This window comes from Canis aureus, chromosome 13 (assembly GCF_053574225.1).
Source record: "Canis aureus isolate CA01 chromosome 13, VMU_Caureus_v.1.0, whole genome shotgun sequence".
NCBI classification, from domain to species: domain Eukaryota; kingdom Metazoa; phylum Chordata; class Mammalia; order Carnivora; family Canidae; genus Canis; species Canis aureus.
Window position 1 is genome coordinate 47,595,120 of NC_135623.1, and position 19,310 is coordinate 47,614,429.

Sequence of the window (19,310 nt, forward strand, 5' to 3'; positions counted from 1 at the left end):
TCTTAAATGAAAATTTGGCTAGATTTATTTCTATTTCAAACTATGGTGTTAGCATTTATAGTACCTTGATAATGCTTTTGCTTTTCAGATCATGTTAGAAATAGAAAATCTAGCTGCCTGAAAGTTAGTTATTACTGGAAAGAAATATTTCAGTGGTAAATTTTGCTGAAATTCTGTTATTATTTGGTTGAAACAGCTTCTTACTAGATCAAAAAATTTTAACAAAGAGATCAGTTCCAAATGTGTGATTTCTTTTTGAATTTGTGCCAAGGATTGCTTTTCTATTTTACTTTCTTGGTTTAATGTGCATCTGTTCTTTTGGCATATGTTGTATAAATTATTGCAATGACTCTTTATATGGATTAAAAATACTATTTCACTGAGATGAGGTATCTTTTATGATGATAGTATGATGCAATAAAGATGAAGTTATATACTATTCCTTTTCTTTTACATGTACACATATTCATTGTTTTTTTTTTATTGAATATAAATTTTAAAACTAATGGGATGCCATCCTTTGCAGTTTGGTTTTATATACATTAGACTTGATATATTTGGATGTGTCTAGTTTGTTTTAAAGTGTTGAAATGTATTTCTTTATCTTAACATTTGCTGGGTACCATTAAAGTAGTAGTTAAATACTGGTAATAACTAAATAATTGTAGATATAATTAGAAGAAAATGTTTATTGCATTTTCTAAGATATTAAAATATTTGATAAATATTTCCATCTGATACTTGGAAATCATGTTTTGGCTCCTTGTAATAGAAACCTCCACAGTAACAGTGGTTTATGAAAATAGAACTTTATCTCATTCTTTTATAAAAGGAGTCTTAAGGTAAGCCTCTGGGGCTGATGTGATAGCTCTGTGGTTATCAGATACCGAGGATTTTTTTGTCATTCTGCTCTCCCATCTTAGTTTTTGACCTCTACCCTCAAGATCATTTGAGATCCAAGATAACTGTTGGAGCTTCAGATTCCTTATCAGCATTCCTAGTATCAGGAAGTAGCAAGGGAGCACAGCACTCTCCTTTCCTTTTAAAGAGACATATAGCTCTTTTGCTTCCATGTCCTTGCCCAAACCTTAGTTACATGGCACACCAAGATGTTAGGGGAGATGGAAAATAGTTTTTTTTTTTTTTTTTTTTTCTGGGTAACATGCCAGAATAAAAACAAAATCTCTGTTACTGAGGAAGAAGGGGAGAGTGGATATTGGCAGGCAGTTTGCTGTCTTGGGCTCAGTGGGCTATAATGGAACCCTTTGCCCTGTTATAACTTTCTTTCCTTTCTTTTCTCTCTCTTTCTCTTTCTTTCTTTCTTTCTTTCTTTCTTTCTTTCTTTCTTTCTTTCTTTCTTTCTTTCTTCTTTCTTTCTTTTTCTTTCTGATTTTATTTATTTGAGAGACAGTACGAGAGAGAGCATGGGGTGGGGAGGGGCAAGAGGGAGAAGGAGAAGCAGGCTCCCTGCTGAGTGAGTGAGGGGGTTCAATGCAGGACTCTACTCAGGGCTCCCTCCCAGAGCCCTGGGATCATGACCTGAGCCAAAGGCAGACGCTTACCCAACTGAGCCACCCAGGCCCCCCTGTTGTAACCTTCTAAGACACCCAAGCATACATACAATATGGTAATGATAAGTGTGAGGGAAGATAATTTTTTTCCATTTCTCCCTACCTTATTTTATTTGCTTGTAGAAATAATTTTTGACTACTTTTCACATAGTTATTTTAGAGAGGCTAATCAAACATAAGTATTTGATTGTAGGAACAACAAAGACAATCTTCTGATAAAGCCAATGGGAGTAAAATCTGCCTGAGGTTTTTTGGACACATCATCTTATCCTTTGCTCCTCTTATCGTAAACCTCTTCATTTAAGTGAATCAACCATACTATGAGATATATAGATCTACATTGGAGGGAGTTCTGTGTCTCCAAATGTCAACATGTTCTGCAGAACATCAGGAGTGGAGTGGAAGCTGCTGAGATGATAGTATGTGAAGTTGAAATTTTTCTGCACTCAAAATGGAAGATTTGATCTCTCATATTTGTTTGCTCCAGGGAAATTTCCAATGAAGAAAAAGTGAGCAGGAAGATAGATCCCTAGATTGATTTCCTCAAATATGCACTAAAATAACCCTAACTTATGCTATAAGTGTGTTTAAAGAAAAAAAAACAAACAAACAAGGATTTATTTATTTATTTGAGACAGAGTGGGGAAGGGCAAAGAGAGAATTTTCAAGGAGATACCCTACTGAGCACCAAGTCTGATGCAGGGTTTGATCCCAAAACCCGTAAGACCTGGCTTGAAACCCAAGAGTCAGATGCTTCACCAAATGAGCCACCCAGGTGCCCCTGAAAATGTCTTTAAAGGTACATATGCTTACGTATCTTCGTTTCTTATTTATTGTAGCCTAAATAAGGCAGGAATTACGAGGAATTAAGATAAAGGTAAGACAAGGCTGTTCTGGTAGCATGATAACTTGAACAATGCCCCTTTCCCCTGTATTTCATACATTATAATTCCTCTTTCGGGGAACAAGGATGCAGGGTCTGTGGACATCTGGGAGCTTATAAGACCTTGGATTCTAACTGGAGTCCAAGTAGAAGACAGTTGGTACAGTTCGTACAGTTTGCTTTCTCATGAATTGAACAATTATCTGAAAACCATTGAAGACTTGGGCTGAGGAGAAGAAGTAGTAGATCTTAAGAAGAGCTTAGCAACCCTCAGAAATCTGGGAACTTCTGGGGAAGGTCAACAAATACCCTCTGTGAGTGTGCCAGGATTCTTTGACTCTCAGGAAGCCGAGAAGGAACTGAATGGGTGAGCATACTATTGGTGATCCTTCAAAGACCACAAGAAGACCTAAGAAGACTCTCCCTTGGTTTAAGCAGATGACTGGCATCCTGTTTATTTTTCCACTGATGCTTCATAAAGACTAGAGACTATTTCAGTTTCTATTGCTTCTAAAATTGTTATCACTTCAGGTACCTCAACAGTCAAGGCTATAAGCCCCAAAAAGCCAATGAAGAAAAACAACAGCCACTTAAGGAATCCCAGCAGCTACAGAAAGATGAGTTACCTCAGAAACACATGTGCCCAACAGAATAGAGCTCTTAGTGGTGAATGACAACTTGATTCCATTAAAGTAAGAAATTCAAGGATACACCTAAACATAAGACTTTCTAGGTTTAAAAAAAAAAAAGAAGAAAAAAGGAAAGTTTTCCCAACACAACAGATGAATTCAGATACAAATTCGTATTCTGAAAGTCAAATAAATATTTAAAGCACAGAGAGAAAAGTATGAAGATGAAGAAATCATGAAGGAAAAGTTAAGAAACTTGGAGATTGGATTTAACATGACAAATGATAGGAATTCCAGAAGGAAAAAAAGGAACAGATGCAGAAGAGGCCATGATTAAATAAAATATTTCTTGTAACCACATTTGTTATGATAAAATTTCCCTTAGTCTGTTAGTTTAGAGTCTTTATGAAGTTCCAGGCTATTGAAGAGAAAAGACTCATACGTAGACATCCTGGTAAAATTCCCAAACTCTTAAGGATGAAGGTAAATAAAAGTATCCTGGTGGAAAGAATAAGCTATTTAAAAAGAACAAAAATTAAATAGCATGTCCTGAAAGAAGAGGGCAGTGACCTAAGGATCTCATTATTGTAGTTTGTTGGGGAGGCGGGAGCGGGAAGTAGGAGGCATTATCACTTTTAAATGATGATAGAAATGGATCTGATGTGAGTATAGGAACGTGAGGTAACCATTAATGGAATAGAGAAATATACTTAATATGAGGATAAAAAGGTATAAATCAGTAAAATTAATAATGTATCACAAAAAAAAAAACCATTGTGATTTTTATGCTTACCTCAGAAAGCTTTATGCTTTATTATCTAGAATCCTTGTCAAATTTTTAGGTCTAGGAACTCCTTTGCACTCCTAAAAATTATTTAGGACTACAAGGAGATTTTGTATGAGTCATGTCTGTTACTAAAGATTAAAATTGAGATACATTTAAAGTAACAGTTAATAAATATTGATAACAAACCTATTACATGTTAATATGAATAGTATTTTATGAATAAGTTTTCCAAGAATAAATTGTGAGGCTAGTGACCCTGTTTTACATTTTTAGAAATATCTTTAATGTCATGTGTGATGGAAAATAGCAGGATTCTCATGTCTGCTTCTGTTTGGTATGTTGTTTTGATTGATATATCAAGAAAATTCAGATTCACATTGGTACGTAGTTGGAAAAGGGAGAACCTCCTGGGTCCCCTGAATGGGTCTTAGGAACCTCAGGAGTCCTTGGACCATATTCAGTGAACTGATCTAGAATATTGTACTTTACATGTCATTAAACATGAAAATAGTTTTAAACCAGAGGATAATACTATCCCATTTAAAAAAAATAACATTGTGTTTATGGAAGAATAAATCTTTGCTTTTAATATCTGTTCTGAAAACATAACCACAAGTGTGAGGACTACCTGTGTTCAAAATTTGTTAAATAGTAAATTCTTTTTGAAAAAGAGACATACCAAGAAACAGACTCTTAACTATGGAAGACAAACTACCAGAGCGGCAGGGGATAGGGAGAAACAGGTGATGAGGATTAAGGAGTGTACATCTTGTGATGAGCACGGGGTGACATATGGAAGTGTTGAATTGCTAGATTGTACACCTGACACTAATGTAATACTATATGTTAACTATACTGGAATTATAATAAACATTTTTTTAAAAAACAGTGATTTTCAGACACACCTTCCCAAAGGATTTTTCTTTTGAAAGATAATGACTGAATTATTTCATAACATCAATTTTTTAAATATTGAAAAGTTGCACTGTAACATCATTGGTGGTCATTAAATGTTTCTGGCTAGTATTTAGAAAATAGGTATCTAAGTTGTCCTTTGTTTTTATTTTCTTTTTAAAATATTTTATTTATTTATTTGAGAGAGAGAGAGAGCATGAGTAGGGAGAGTGGTAGAGGGAGAGGGAGAAGCGGGCTTCTCACTGAGCAGGGAGCCTGACAGGGGCTTGGTCCCAGGAGCCCAGGATCATGACCTGAATTGAGGGCAGATACTTAACCGACTGAGCCACCCAGGCGCCCCCTAAGTTGTCCTTTGTAACAAAGGAGTAGAAGTCAAAACTTATTTTTAAAAAAGCAAATTCTTTTTTTAGTGAACTTGAATTTTGAGATTCAACCTATGAACAACAAAATCCTAGTCTTTCTAGTTCTTTTCTTTCTTATGATTAGCTCTGAGTTCCAGCTCATCATATTAGAAGAACAGTGGCAAATGCTATTATTGCCTTTTAAGAAGTATATATTGGTGAATTGTTTTCATTATAATTTTGCAATCGCTGAGAGGATAGGTGGTTTGCAATGTCATTAGGCTTTGTTAATTCCATTCATAGGTTCCCTCCAGGTTTGCTCATTAGGAATGGGGTATGCGAATACCTATGTGACCTTAGAGCCCTTAGAATAAATAATGTGGAGATGTTCAGTGCTGTGCCAGGGTGAAAGCAAATATCTCTTTATAATTATTTTTTATGGAAATTCTTATTTTGCTTGAAATATGCTGTTAGGACACTAGGTTTATTTATATATAAGTCCAAGATGAAGCATTTATTATGTGCCTTAGGTAAGCCCTTTGTCTTTAATTTTCTTCTATAAAAATAAAAGGCTTAGATTAAATTTCCATGGTTATCTTTTAACTCTCAATTTGTAAACTCTTTGAGTATGGCCATTGGAAACGGCAGCATTTTGTTAGAAAGTTTAATTCCATGTACACTCACTGTCAACAAAGATCGGGTAATAAAACTGTACACGGGATGACACCATGTAGAGCTTGGTGTGAAATAGTACTTATAGTTGGCATAGCGCTGTATTATTAGTAACCTTCTATGTTTTCTACAGAGTCAACTACGGGATTTTCTGTCTGGGAGACAGTATGAAGTAGCTGATGAAACTGATCTTTATGTACCAACATCACCAGTGAGTAAACACAACCAGGACAATGAAAAGGTACTGATAAATTATGAGTAAATTAAAGCAGGATATGATCCTCTTCAAATCACTATAATTTGATTGTACATTACAGTTATTTTGTTAATTTTTAAAAGTTTTTTTGTTTAAATAAAACTGTATTTGCAAAGAATAATACATTAGAGACTGGTAAGAGCCTAATAGTTTCTTCCTGGTTATGGGCCAAGGTAATAGACACTGTGTAAAAATAGTTCTCATCTTCCTATTTTTTTTTTTTTAAGATTTTATTTATTTGAGAGAGAGAGAATATGAGAGAGATCACAAGCAGCATGGAGGGGTAGAGGAAAAGAAAGGCAGACTCCCCGCTGAACAAGGGGGCCCGATCCAGGGCCCAATCCCAAGACCTGCGATCATGACCTGAGCCGAAGGCAGATGCTTAACCAACTGGGCCACCCAGGCGCCCAGGTATCACTCTTAAGTCTCTGAAAAGTAGTTGGAAGGTCTAGGTTGCCAGAGTTCTTTGAATCTTTGTATTTGGTAAAGTCACTTATGGTTTTAAATGAATGATTCTTGGGAGGATATGTACAATTGAAAAATCTGTTCTGTCCCCTTTACAGTAGATAACTGATTCATCACAAATTGTGATAATAGAGTTTGTTGTGCAAACAAACCATAGAAAACGAACCACAGGTTTGGTCTAATATAATTTACCTTCAGTTAAATACTATGCTAGATACCTAATTAAATATAGTAATCCCTTACTAACCATAAGAGTTATGTTTATAGAAGTTTCTATGGTAAATAAAATCATTATTGATAAGATAAAAAATAAGGATGTTGAAAGAAGTAGTAAAATTACATTCAACATATCAAAATCCATCCTCTTCATTCAATTTGATGAATTATCTTCTTCATTCTTTTAGGAACCGTTGCTAAGGCAGATTCTCCCATAAGTCCTGTGCCAAACAGATAACACTTTAAAAAAAATTTGTCACTGGCCTCAAATAAATATCTGTGCATTTACTTCCTAGACTTAGTAATGTGCTTGAACATCTGCATCTAATATTTTTTCTGCTGTATTTGAAAGTTAAGTTTCTGACATCATGACACTTAATGCCTAAAGTCCTTCAGCATATCATTTCCTGAGAATAAAAGCATAATCATAATATTAACATATATAAGAAAACTTAAGTATTCTCTAATATCATTTACTGTCTACCCTATTCAGATTTCTCCATTTGTCCCTCAAATGGTTTTATATTTCTTTAGACTCTTAATCTAGAAGTATTCCCCTCCATCTTTTTCTCTTATTTATCTGTTTAATTTCTCCTGGTATTATTTATCTTGTTCCTGTATTTCCAGTAAACTGGAATTTTTATTCAAAAGCTTGCTTGGGGGCACCTGGGTGGCTCAATGGTTGAGCGACTGTCTATCTTCGGCTCAGGGCATGATCCCAGGGTCCTGGGATTGAGTCCCACATCGGGCTGCCTGTGGGGAGCCTGCTTCTCCCTCTGCCTATGTCTCTGCCTCTCTCTCTGTGTCTCTCATGAATAAATAAAATCTTTAAAAAAAAAAACACAAAAGCTTGCTTAGATTGAGGCTTAATGTTCGTAACATTGTGGTGGAGACACAAACTCAAGTTGTCCCAAATTGGCAGATATCTAGGATATAGATGTCATTTTCCCTTTGCTATGAGCAGAGATCTGTGGGGTGACATTGTGTAAATATCCTGTCCCCCAGCAACCTTTCACCTACTGGTTTTACACATGTGTTCATGATTGTTTTCTGAATCAATTATTTCTTTACTGTTTGCAGAATGGTGAGTTTCTAACTTTGTCATATCTTTATATTAATTTGCTGCCATTTCTTAGTAAAGCAGAGCTTGATAAGATAAAGCTATTTAGGGAAAGAGTTCCCAAAAAATGGCAGAGTCACAACCTAATTCTCTTTCATTATCAGTTTAGCAGTTGGGATAATATTTATAAGATGGAATGCAAATTAGATTTTTTCCTATTTATCTTCTTTATTATGTGTGTATTTATTACCACGGAATGATGAATTTTTATTTATTCAGTTTTAAAATTAATTATACTTATTAATCTTTGATGCTAAAATGGAGGGATTCCCTTCAAGCTGGCTTCTGTGTCTTTTTTACATCTCCTATTAGACTTCTGAGCACTTCCCTTTTTTCTGGTACAAGAGAATATTTCAAGCCCATTTTTTTTAAAGATTTTATTTATTTATTCATGAGAGGCACAGATAGAGAGAGAGAGAGAGAGAGAGGCAGAGACACAGGCAGAGGGAGAAGCAGGCTCCATGCAGGGAGCCCGACGTGGGACTTGATCCCGGGTCTCCAGGATCATGCCCTGGTCAAGCCCATCTTTGTATGTTTTCTGCCCAGATATGATTCTTTTAGTGATTTTAACTATTTTCTCTTGCTTGAAATTAATTTTTCATTTACATTGTTTCCTTCCTCTTTTCCTCCTTTCCTCCTCCTACTGATAAAATGTTCACCAAATGCCTGGTCTTTCCTCATTGGTACTTGAGTACATTCATTTACCGCCAGAGTAGATCACTTGCAAATCTCCTCTATGATATCTTATAGGATCTACAAGGAGGAAATAATAATTGTTATTGTGCCTTTTAATTAAGAGAAATAAACTGATTTGTACATATATAAAATACCTAAGCATTTATAACTTTGGCTTACAGGTATAAAATGTTGAAGGGACATCCATGAGAAAATAGTATAGCATATAGAAACTAATGCATCTACACTGCAGGCATATAGTTTTCTCATTTAAAAAAACAGTGATAGTTTCATTGTGTGAATCCTCCACTTTTCTCTTGCCTTCCTAGGTTGTTTTCTGAGTATTTTGTCTACTAGTTAGCTAATAGATTAGGTTTTATGCGGACTTTTACAGTAGCAGCTATCCTCTCAACTATTTTTCTGTTACTTTCAGACCTCTAATATTTTCTTTTTGCAAAGTATTTTTGGAAGACAATATATTTCTATTAAAATTTCAAAGTGACTTTTTGGGTTGAAGTCTTACATAGATATATTTTGATCACAAAATGTACCTTACTAATGCCACTCCAGAGTCATCAAGTAGATGAATGGCATGAATTTGAGAAACGATACTTTTGTTTCCTTATTTTATTTTTCCTAAGGTTCTAAACTGCTTTAGAAATTCTGAAGTAAAGAGGGAGAAAATGGAGTAAAGGCCCAAATAGAAAATCATCAGTTACATACAAAATTCTATCAATATATTAGTGCTAGTCCAACTTTTTTTTGTCATTATATGTAAGAATTTATGTGTTGACAAAGAAAGTAAAAAATACCTGTAGAAATTGTTAATCTCAATCTAGAAAAATGGACTTTCTTCAAATTTTAATTGAATATCTGCATTTCAGTAATAATTAAGGGATAAGAAAAGAAACTTGGAATTGCCAGAAAGCTTAAATAAAATTGTTCAACTTCTAAACAAACATTGCAAATACTTTGTGGTATGGATTGAATCAGTTTATTAAATAAACAGAACATTATCTTTATTTTTGGTATCTTGGTAAAAGCTTGAATCTTGTGGATTTTTTCAATTTAGGCCCTTGCTTCTGGACATCATAACTGTATTTATGTGGAGTGCTTTTCCAGGGAGCCTCTTTAAAACACACTTGCAAATACAAGAGCAGGGAAACCATAACTGCCATGTTATATGACCATAATGATAGGGATAGATTTCCAATTGCAGCCATGAGTTAAAAGAAACACTCTTGTTTCTTGGAGTGAGCACTCCAAGATGTTTTTCCCTGATGTTTGTCTAGTGTCATAGATTAGAAGGGCAGAATTGGTTAGCCCTTAAAGAGCAAGTTGTAGATGTGGAGGTTTAAGCCCCAGTTTGTACCCAGTAAGGATCAGATACATACATTTTGGTAATTCTCATTTTTGGACATCAGAAGCACAATGAAACAGAGATTGAATGAAATTAAAAGTAGAAAGAGTAAAAAAGTTTGATTGCAGTGTGAATATAACATTTTTTCTGCTTTGATTTTTCACAAAATACGTTACTCTTTTTTTTTTTTTTTTAAATACGTTACTCTTGAAATGTGAAGGCATAAGAAAAAGAGATTCATATGTTTCAGACTGTTGCACTATGAGGTTAAAATGGAAACTTTTGTATTAGAGATTCACATGAAGTATTATAATTTACACTGAAAGTAAATAATGCTTGAAATATAAGCAGAAAATTATGTTATGACTTAAGCTATAAAATTTTAGGATGGATCCTAAAGATTTTAATTTAGTTGTACCTTGGAGCAATTTTCTTTTTAAGGCAATGTAATATAAATATGTGAGTGCTTAGCTGATCCCAAGTAATTTTTTATAAATGGTTTTCATTTTGAAATATCTAAAATGGCCAAATATGTGTATTAAGTTTTTTTCATTTATCATTGAACACAAACTAATTGAGAACCTAATAACAAAAATGGATTGATTACCTACTACAGTGTCAGTCATTCTTTTAGGCTATAACAATACATTAGTTGCTCTCCTGGAACTCATGAAGTAGTAGAAAGATTAAGAAAATACAAAGCATTGGAAAGATCTATGCAGGAATTATAATTGATATGCATCGAGATGACAGGGTTATAAGAAAGGGAGTACATGAATTGCTATTCTATACTGGGATATCATGGGGCCTCTCTGCAAAGATAACATTTGTCTTACATGTTTAATATTCAAGAAAAAAATTTTTTCATAGGGCTAAAAGTAAAGCTTTTTTTGAAAAAAATCAATTTTGCCTAAATTTTGAGTCCATATTTAAGGTAACCTTTTCCTGTCCAGTAAAGTTTTTTTAAATTGACCCGGATTGCCTCTCATGTTTCAAGACTTGTTTTTCATAAGAAATTTAAATAACTGAAAAGCATGTTACCTTTAAAAGTGCTTTTAATGCATGTGTGAACTTGAGACCTCCTTAATAATTGTTTCAAGAGACTTCCTAATAATTTGTAATTTCTTTTGATTTGTAATTTTTTTGCTACCTTTTAAAGCTCTCTTTTATGCTTCCTAATTTAAAATTGATTAAACAGAATATGAAAAAAATTTAGGAAAGTATTTTCTTAGTTTACAGATGATAAATTATGGAGTCTTTAGCTAAGTTGTCAGTCACTGAAGGACTTAATGAATTTCATGTTTTGAGAAGGAATTGAGTATAGAATTTGTGGAGTCCATCTTTCTAAGAGAATAGGCAAGGAGATGATTTCAGGTAAATATGTGGGAGTGACATTTAAGAATTAGATACAAACAAGATTCCAGAACAAGAAGATGGAGTGTAAGGAGTTGAGAAGGTGATGAGAATTCCATAAAAAATAATTTAATTTTGATGAAATCCAGCTTGTCAGTTTTTTCCTATTGTCAATTGTGCTTTTGGTGTCATGTGTAATAATTCTACCTAATTACCTAATAATTCTAATAATTCTACCTAAGTCATAAAGATTTTTTTCTTAGGTTTTCTTCTTAAGTTTTACAGTTTTATACTGTACATTTATACCTATGATCTGCTTTGAGTTAATTTTTATAAAAAGTGTGAGGTTGGGGTGCCTGGTTGGCTCAGTTAGTTAAGCATCTGACTTTGGCTCCGGTCATGATCCCAGGGTCCTGGGGTGGAGCCCTACATTGAGCTCCTTGCTTAGTGGGGAACCTGCTTCTCTCCCTCCCTCTGTTCCTCCCCCTGCTTTTGCGCTCTCTCTCTCTCTTTCTCTCTCTCTCAACCCCCTTCAAATAAATAAGTAAAATCTTAAAAAAAAAATGTGAGATTTAGGTGTGTTTCATTTGTTTTGCATATGGCTGACCAATTGCTCCCACACAACTATTGAGAAGTTGTCCTTCTCTATTGTTTCTTTTGCACCTATGTCAAAAATCAAATGGCCATTTCTGTGTTAGGTCTTTGTGAACTTTGTTTCGTTGATTTGAATGTCCCTTCATAAATACTATATTATCGTGATGTTGTAATTTAAGATAATTTTTCAACATATTTAATATGTTGCTCCAATGTCTTCTGGCTTACTTTTTGATGGTCTGTTAACCTTATCATTGTTCCCATTATGTAATGTGTCATTTTGTTCTGGTTCTGATTCTTTTGTTGTCAAGATTTTTCTCATCTTTGGCTGTCAGAGTTTAATTATACTACAGGAATGATATTCTTTGTATTTTTCCTACTTGAATAGCTTCTTATATCTATAAATTAATGTTTTCTACCAAATTTGGGTTGCTTTTGGCCATAATTAAATGAAATATTTTTTTCTGCTTCTGCAGGGATTCTAAGTACATGCCCCACAGAGCTCTATGGCTTTATTTATTTTATTTTTTTTCTTCTTTTGTTTTTCTGCTTTGGTGATTTCTATTTATATATTTGTAAGATCACTGATAGTTTTCTTCCACCTTCTCCAAGTTGTTGTTGAGCTCACCTAGCAAATTTTGTTTTGGTCATTGTACTTTTCATTTTTAGAATTTACTTTCTTTATAGTGTTCACTTTGCTGTTGTCTTTTCCACGTTAATTCATTGATAATATTTTCTTAATTCATTGAACGTATTTTGTTTGGGTTCTTTGAATATATTTGTACCAGCCACCTCAGTGTTTTGTCTGCTAAATCTAACATCTAGGTCCATTTGGTGTTGATTTTTATTGACTGCTTTTTATCGTAAGAAAGGGTCACACTTTCCTTTTATTAAATTGTCCAGTAATTTTTAGATGAAAACTAAACATTACAGATAATATTTTATAGTGATTCTGGGTTTTGTCATGTTCTTCTGAGGACAATTGAATTTTTATTCTAGTAGGTAGTTTTCTTGCCTGGATTTCAACTTCATATTTTGTCGCCTTGGTATGTAGCTTTTTGGATATCTATTCTTAGTTTCTCTTTGCTGTTTTTTGTTTGTTTTGTTTTTTGGGTTTTTTTTTTAGGTTAGCTTTTGTAAATCTTTCTTTTGCCTGCCAGATATGACAGTCAGCCAAGGATTTGGGAAGTATGGAGCTCATTGTTTCCATGGATTCCTTTTTTCTAGGGATTTTCCTGAATTTTCCAGTTGTTCTGACAAGTTTTGGCTCTGTACACCTAAAACTTCAAGCCTGTCCAGCTTTAGCTTTCTGAAACTTCAGCTACATGCAGTTGTGGAATGCGCTCAGTTTAGCAAACCTTCCAACTCATAGCTCTGGTTCCTCATGGCTAAATCTTTCTTAAATATATTTCTTTTTGGTTTTTGCCTGTATTTTTGATGGGCCCTCAGGAGTCTCCTCCATGCTTGTGTAGTTTCACTGTTAGCTAGGGATTTTGGCTCTTTATACTCTCAATTATTTCCAAGATTTTTCCCTTTAAATTTCTAGCTGCTTTCCTAGCCCTGGATTCTGAGGGCACCTTTATAGTAACTTTTATCTGTGCAGCCATAGTCATGAAAATTGGGCCAGTAAACAACAAACTTCATTCATTACCACACCACCTTCCTTGCCTTTTTTTTAAAGTAGGTTCCATGCTCAGTTTGGAGTCCAAAGTGAGGCTTGAACTCATGACCCTGAGATTAAGACCTGAACTGAGATCAAGAGTTGGATACTCAACTGACTGAGCCACCCATGTACCCTTGATTTATTCCCTTCTTATTGCAGTTCTGTTAAAGTTAGATATTCCTCCAGTTTCTGTTTACCTTCTAGATACTTTCCAGTACCTTTAAATAATATTTAAAATTACTTACTTACTCTTTTGTTTTTATTATCTGTGAGGTTTATGCGATCACTCACTTCTCCACTATTACAGGAAGTTTAGGGCCTTTTTTATTTAGTATTTTATTTATTCATGAGAGACACAGAGAGAGAGGCAGAGACATAGACAGAAGGTGAAGCAGGCTCCCTGCGAGGGGCCGGATATGGGACTCCATCCCCAGACCCCGGGATCACGACCTGAGCTGAGGGCAGATGCTCAACTGCTGAGCCACCAAGGCATCCCTTAGGGCCTTGAATAACCACAAATTTGTTATTCTTAATGCTTCTTGTTGCAGTTCTTTTAAAATTAAATTCTTCCCTGGTGTGGGTCTGCTTTTTGTGTTCTTTCCCGGGTCTTTATGTTTTTTGTTTTTAAAATTTTACCTAATAGTTTATAGTTACTGTGGGAGTTAACAGGTACTTTCCCAGTACTAAAAGTTGCAAGGCCTAAAATAGGTGTAAGTAGATAAATTTTTTTTTTTTTTTTTTAGATTTTATTTATTCAGGAGAGACACAGAGGGAAAGAGAGGCAGAGACATAAGCAGAGAGAGAAGCAGGCTCAATGCAGTAGGCCCGATGTGGGACTTGATCCCAGGACCCCAGGATCACGCCCTGAGGAGAAGGCAGATGCTCAACTGCTGAGCCTCCCAGGCGTCCCTGTAAGTAGATAATTTTAGGAATAAGATCATTGAATGCCCTGGTTTATAAACTGCTTGACTTGACTATAAAAGACAAGTACAGTATATTTGAAAGAACTGATGCCTGGGATACCTGGGTGGCTCAGTGGTTGAGCATCTGCCTTTGGCTCAGGGTGTGATCCCGGGATCCTGTGATTGAGTCCCACATGGAGCTCCCTGCAGGGAGCCTGCTTCTCCCTCTGCCTGTGTCTCTGCCTCTCTCTGTGTGTCTCTCGTGAAAAAATAAATAAAATATTTTTTTTTAAAAAAAGAAGAAACAACGGATGCCCATATTAAATTCTCACAAATATTATTTATATTGTACTTGAACAATCTGTAACTCTGTTTTAGTAGTTAATGTCAACATCAACTACTTGTTATTATTTTCTTAACATTTGCTTGAATCTCTTCATTGTAATACTTACTTGGTTATTTGGTATTGTCAAAGTCAGTATCTAATAATTCTCCCCAAATTTAACTATTTAACTTCAGCCTTTGTATCTAGCCCTATATAGGTACAGGACCAAATAATGCCAGTTGGTTCGTTCCCTAAGCTTTAGGGGGCTTCATTATTCCTTGTTATTTAGTGACAAATATGTGCAAGGCAATGAGATCCAGCCTCATCAGAAATGCAGACCTTGGACTTTATCCTTTATAACATTTTCTAAAAGGCGTTTTTCAACAATTATGATAGTTATTTGCTCATTAATACTTACTAGCACACTGGTTTCATGAGCAAGAATATATTAATTGTCCAACTCAAACTTTTGTTGTATGGCAGTTTTCTTTTCCCAAAGAATTGAGTGAGATATTGTTATTGAATGGTCATACTATTTTTACTGCATAGAAAAAAGATTATTGACTTAAAATAACTTCAATAGAGAAAATAATATTTTGTCTTACAGGTGCAGTTATTAGCAAGAAAAATTATCTACTCATATTTAAATCTGCTGGTGAATTTGAAGAATGACCTGGCTCTGGCTCATATTCTCAATATTCCTGATAGAGGACTTGGAAGAGAAGCCTTCACTGATTTGAAACATGCTGCTCAAGAGAAAAAGATGTCTATCTTTTTGGTATGGACATGTTAAATTTTCAGGATGTTTTAAATTAAAGATTCTTATGACAGTGGATACAAGTACCTTCATATAGAATTCTTTTTTAAAAAAATAATAAATTTATTTTTTTATTGCTGTTCAATTTGCCAACATACAGAATAACACCCAGCTCTCATCCTGTCAAGTGCCCCCCTCAGTGCCCGCCATCCAGTCACCCCTACCCCCTGCCCTCCTCACCTTCTACCACCCCTAGTTCATTTCCCAGAGTTAGGAGTCTTCCATGTTCTGTCTCCCTTTATGATATTTCCTACCCATTTCTTCTCCCTTCCCCTTTATTCCCTTTCACTATTATTTATATTCCCCAAATGAATAAGACCATATAATGTTTGTCCTTCTCCGATTGACTATTTTCACTCAGCATAATACTCTCCAGTTCCATCCACGTCGAAGCAAATGGTGGTTATTTGTCATTTCTAATGGCTGAATAATATTCCATTGTATACATAAACCACAGGTTCTTTATCCATTCATCTTTCGATGGACACCGAGGCTCCTTCCACAGTTTGGCTATTGTGGACATTGCTGCTAGAAACATCAGGGTGAAGGTGTCCCGGCGTTTCATTCCATGTGTATCTTTGGGGTAAATCCCCAGCAGTGCAATTGCTGGGTCATAGGGCAGATCTATTTTTTAACTCTTTGAGGAACCTACACACAGTTTTCCAGAGTGGCTGCACCAGTTCACATTCCCACCAACAGTGCAGGAGGGTTCCCTTTTCTCCGCATACTCTCCAACATTTGTTGTTTCCTGCCTTGTTAATTTTCCCCATTCTCACTGGTGTGAGGTGGTATCTCATTGTGGTTTTGATTTGTATTCCCCTGATGGCAAGTGATGCAGAGCATTTTCTCATGTGCTTGTTGGCTATGTCTATGTCTTCCTCTGTGAGATTTCTGTTCATGTCTTTTGCCCATTTCACGATTGGATTGTTTGTTTCTTTGGTGTTGAGTTTAATAAGTTCTTTATAGATCTTGGAAACTAGCCCTTTATCTGATATGTCATTTGCAAATATCTTCTCCCATTCTGTAGGTTGTCTTTTAGTTTTGTTGACTGTATCCTTTGCTGTGCAAAAGCTTCTTATCTTGATGAAGTCCCAGTAGTTCATTTTTGCTTTTGTTTCTTTTGCCTTTGTGGATGTATCTTGCAAGAAGTTACTGTGGCTGAGTTCTAAAAGGGTGTTGCCTGTGTTGTCCTCTAGGATTTGGATGGAATCTTGTCTCACATTAGATCTTTCATCCATTTTGAGTTTATCTTTGTGTATGGTACAAGAGAGTGGTCTAGAATTCTTTTAACTTTGATAAAACAACTTTTAATTTTTTTTTCCATTTATTTATGATAGTCACACAGAGAGAGAGAGAGAGGCAGAGACATAGGCAGAGGGAGAAGCAGGCTCCATGCACCGGGAGCCTGACGTGGGATTCAATCCCGGGTCTCCAGGATCGCGCCCTGGGCCAAAGGCAGGCGCTAAACCACTGCGCCACCCAGGGATCCCCGATAAAACAACTTTTAGATTGTGAATAGCTGTTCTTCCTTTGTATTTGAAAATCTATGGTATTTTTATTTATTACCATATTATTCAATTTGACAAGTGAGAATTTCTCTGAAGCAGTATTTTCCTACATGTGTTCTACAGAGTTGTATCTCTGTTAAATTCTCCTTTAATAAATATTTCCAAAGACAAAAGTCCCTGTTAAATGCTCCTTGAATAAATGTTTCCAAGGGCAAACAGTTTGGAAAGAGTGTCTACCTTTATTGGATATATGTAATGCATGTTTGTATATCAAAAGCTCTGATATCTGCTTAAATTAACCTTGTTACTTAATCTGTTGTTTCCTGAGTTATTTAACTATGGAACTTTCTTCTAAATTACTGAAATTTTATGGAATTTGTTTTAAGATACACTTTAGAACATTTCATCTTTAATGGAGATGCTCTTAAGTGTAGCTACCATATATGTATTTTTATTTTTGTAAAGGCAAGGCCTTTTGAACTACACATGATCAAATAATCCTAAAATGTGAAAGTTAGATAGGGTTTTGTGATTATTTAGTCTAAATATTTAGTTCATAAATAAAGAAGATAAAGCTTGGAAGAGTTGTATTAATTGCCCAACCTTGAATAAATCAACACAGTTGACACTGAAAAACCCCTTTGTTTCATATAAAAATTCCAGAAATTTCAATCTATAAAAGAATATATTCATACACTAATATTTTATAATTACTGACATACTCTTATGAATATATTCTTATGCTTTTAGCTTGTCACCTAACTTGGCTCCTCAGATTCTACTTGCCTTACCATCACCCTTGCTGGCATGAATGTTGCATGGCCTCTGTTTCTTTATTATTTGCTTCCAAATCAAAGTGACATGAATCATAAAAAGTGCTACTTTACCTGCATCTCTAGAAATAGTATAAATGTACCCAGCTTCATAAAGTTTTATTTTTAACTTACTAAATCATTAAACATAACTAAATCATTTATTGTAATTCACAGGTGGCCACATCATTTATTAGAACACTAGAGCTTGGAGGGAAGGGATATGCACCATCGCCATCTGATCCTTTAAGGGCACATGTAAAAGGACTGTCTAATTTCATTAACTTCATTGACAAATTAGATGAGATTCTTGGAGAAATACCAAATCCAAGGTAATGACCTTTCATAAATTACAAATGTGTGTTATAAGTATGTCTTTAAAACTTTACTGAATCAGATGTAGATTTGAATATATGAGCTATTGAAATGACCAAGCATCAACAGTAGGGAAAAGAAACAAAATATCCAGATGAGTTAATTATAATCTCATGACCTTCCCCACTAAATTTCTGCCTATCTTTGATTCTAAATTTTTGCCAAAGTCAAGTGGCATGTACTGTTTGTCTTTTTCTGGAAGAAAGATTTTTGAGGACTGGACATGACTGAATAGATAATTTCCTTAAAATTTCTATTTTAGCGCTAAAGGAAACCTATACCAAGAATGACTAAGGGAATTGACAAAGATGATGAAATCTTTATTCTATTTCTTGTTACTTTTCCTGGGTGTAAATCTCTGATTCATCTGGAATTTGTTTTTATATGATACTGGAAGTAAGAGATTCCTTATCAGATAGAGTCCCATTTATAATATATGCATATTGGATGATTAGTAATTTTGGTATTAATTTTTGAGGGGGGCAGAAGTGGGTTGTATATTTCAGCAATATGGTAGATCACTGTCACTTTGGTTGGTATGCTTTGGCAAGTACTAATAAAAACAGCTAGTACTTACTGAACACTTTTTAGGTGTCAGGCTCTTTATGGGGATTATCATTTGATCATTACAATAACCTTACAGTATAGATACTATGTAAGTACCCAGTTTAGAGAGAAAGAAACTGAAACACAGGGACTAAGTAATGTACCTCAGTCACATAATGTTATTAAGTAGCAGAGCTGGTATCTGAACTCAGTTCTGACCTTGGAACCCATTCTCTTAATCACTGCGTCTTATTTCATGAAACTTCTTTTCATTTTAAGATCCTAAGAATTTGTTTTCTGGATTTTCTTCTCAGTTGCATCCTGTCTTTATGGATATCCATTATAACAAAGTAAATTTGGAAGAGAGTTTTGAATATGTTTTATAGGCAGTATCAGTGTCATCTTCTGAACTTTCAAGTAAGGTATTGGCTGGCTAATTCTTCTGAGATAGCCGATAACTTTAAAAAATATACTTTTAGAAAATATACTTTTAGCAAAGCAAATATAAGTATATTTTGTTAAAGT

General features: G+C 34.8%; 1 protein-coding gene across 7 annotated transcripts in view; it reads left to right on the forward strand.

Moving 5' to 3' along the window:
* The window catches only part of PARPBP (PARP1 binding protein), a 67,138-nt gene that overhangs the window by 17,721 nt on the left and 30,107 nt on the right, over positions 1–19,310 (forward strand). For 6 of the 7 annotated variants that reach the window (XR_013350876.1, XM_077846100.1, XM_077846104.1 and 3 more), the window contains 4 exons: positions 5,932–6,039; positions 14,244–14,411; positions 15,335–15,505; positions 18,042–18,196. Coding sequence is in view for 6 of the 7 variants with exons in the window: in XM_077846100.1 (XP_077702226.1) it covers positions 5,932–6,039; positions 14,244–14,411; positions 15,335–15,505; positions 18,042–18,196 (602 nt within the window). In the remaining variant the exon portion in view is untranslated. The remainder of the gene's footprint in view (positions 1–5,931; positions 6,040–14,243; positions 14,412–15,334; positions 15,506–18,041; positions 18,197–19,310) is intronic. The other variant, XM_077846101.1, reaches the window with a different exon arrangement.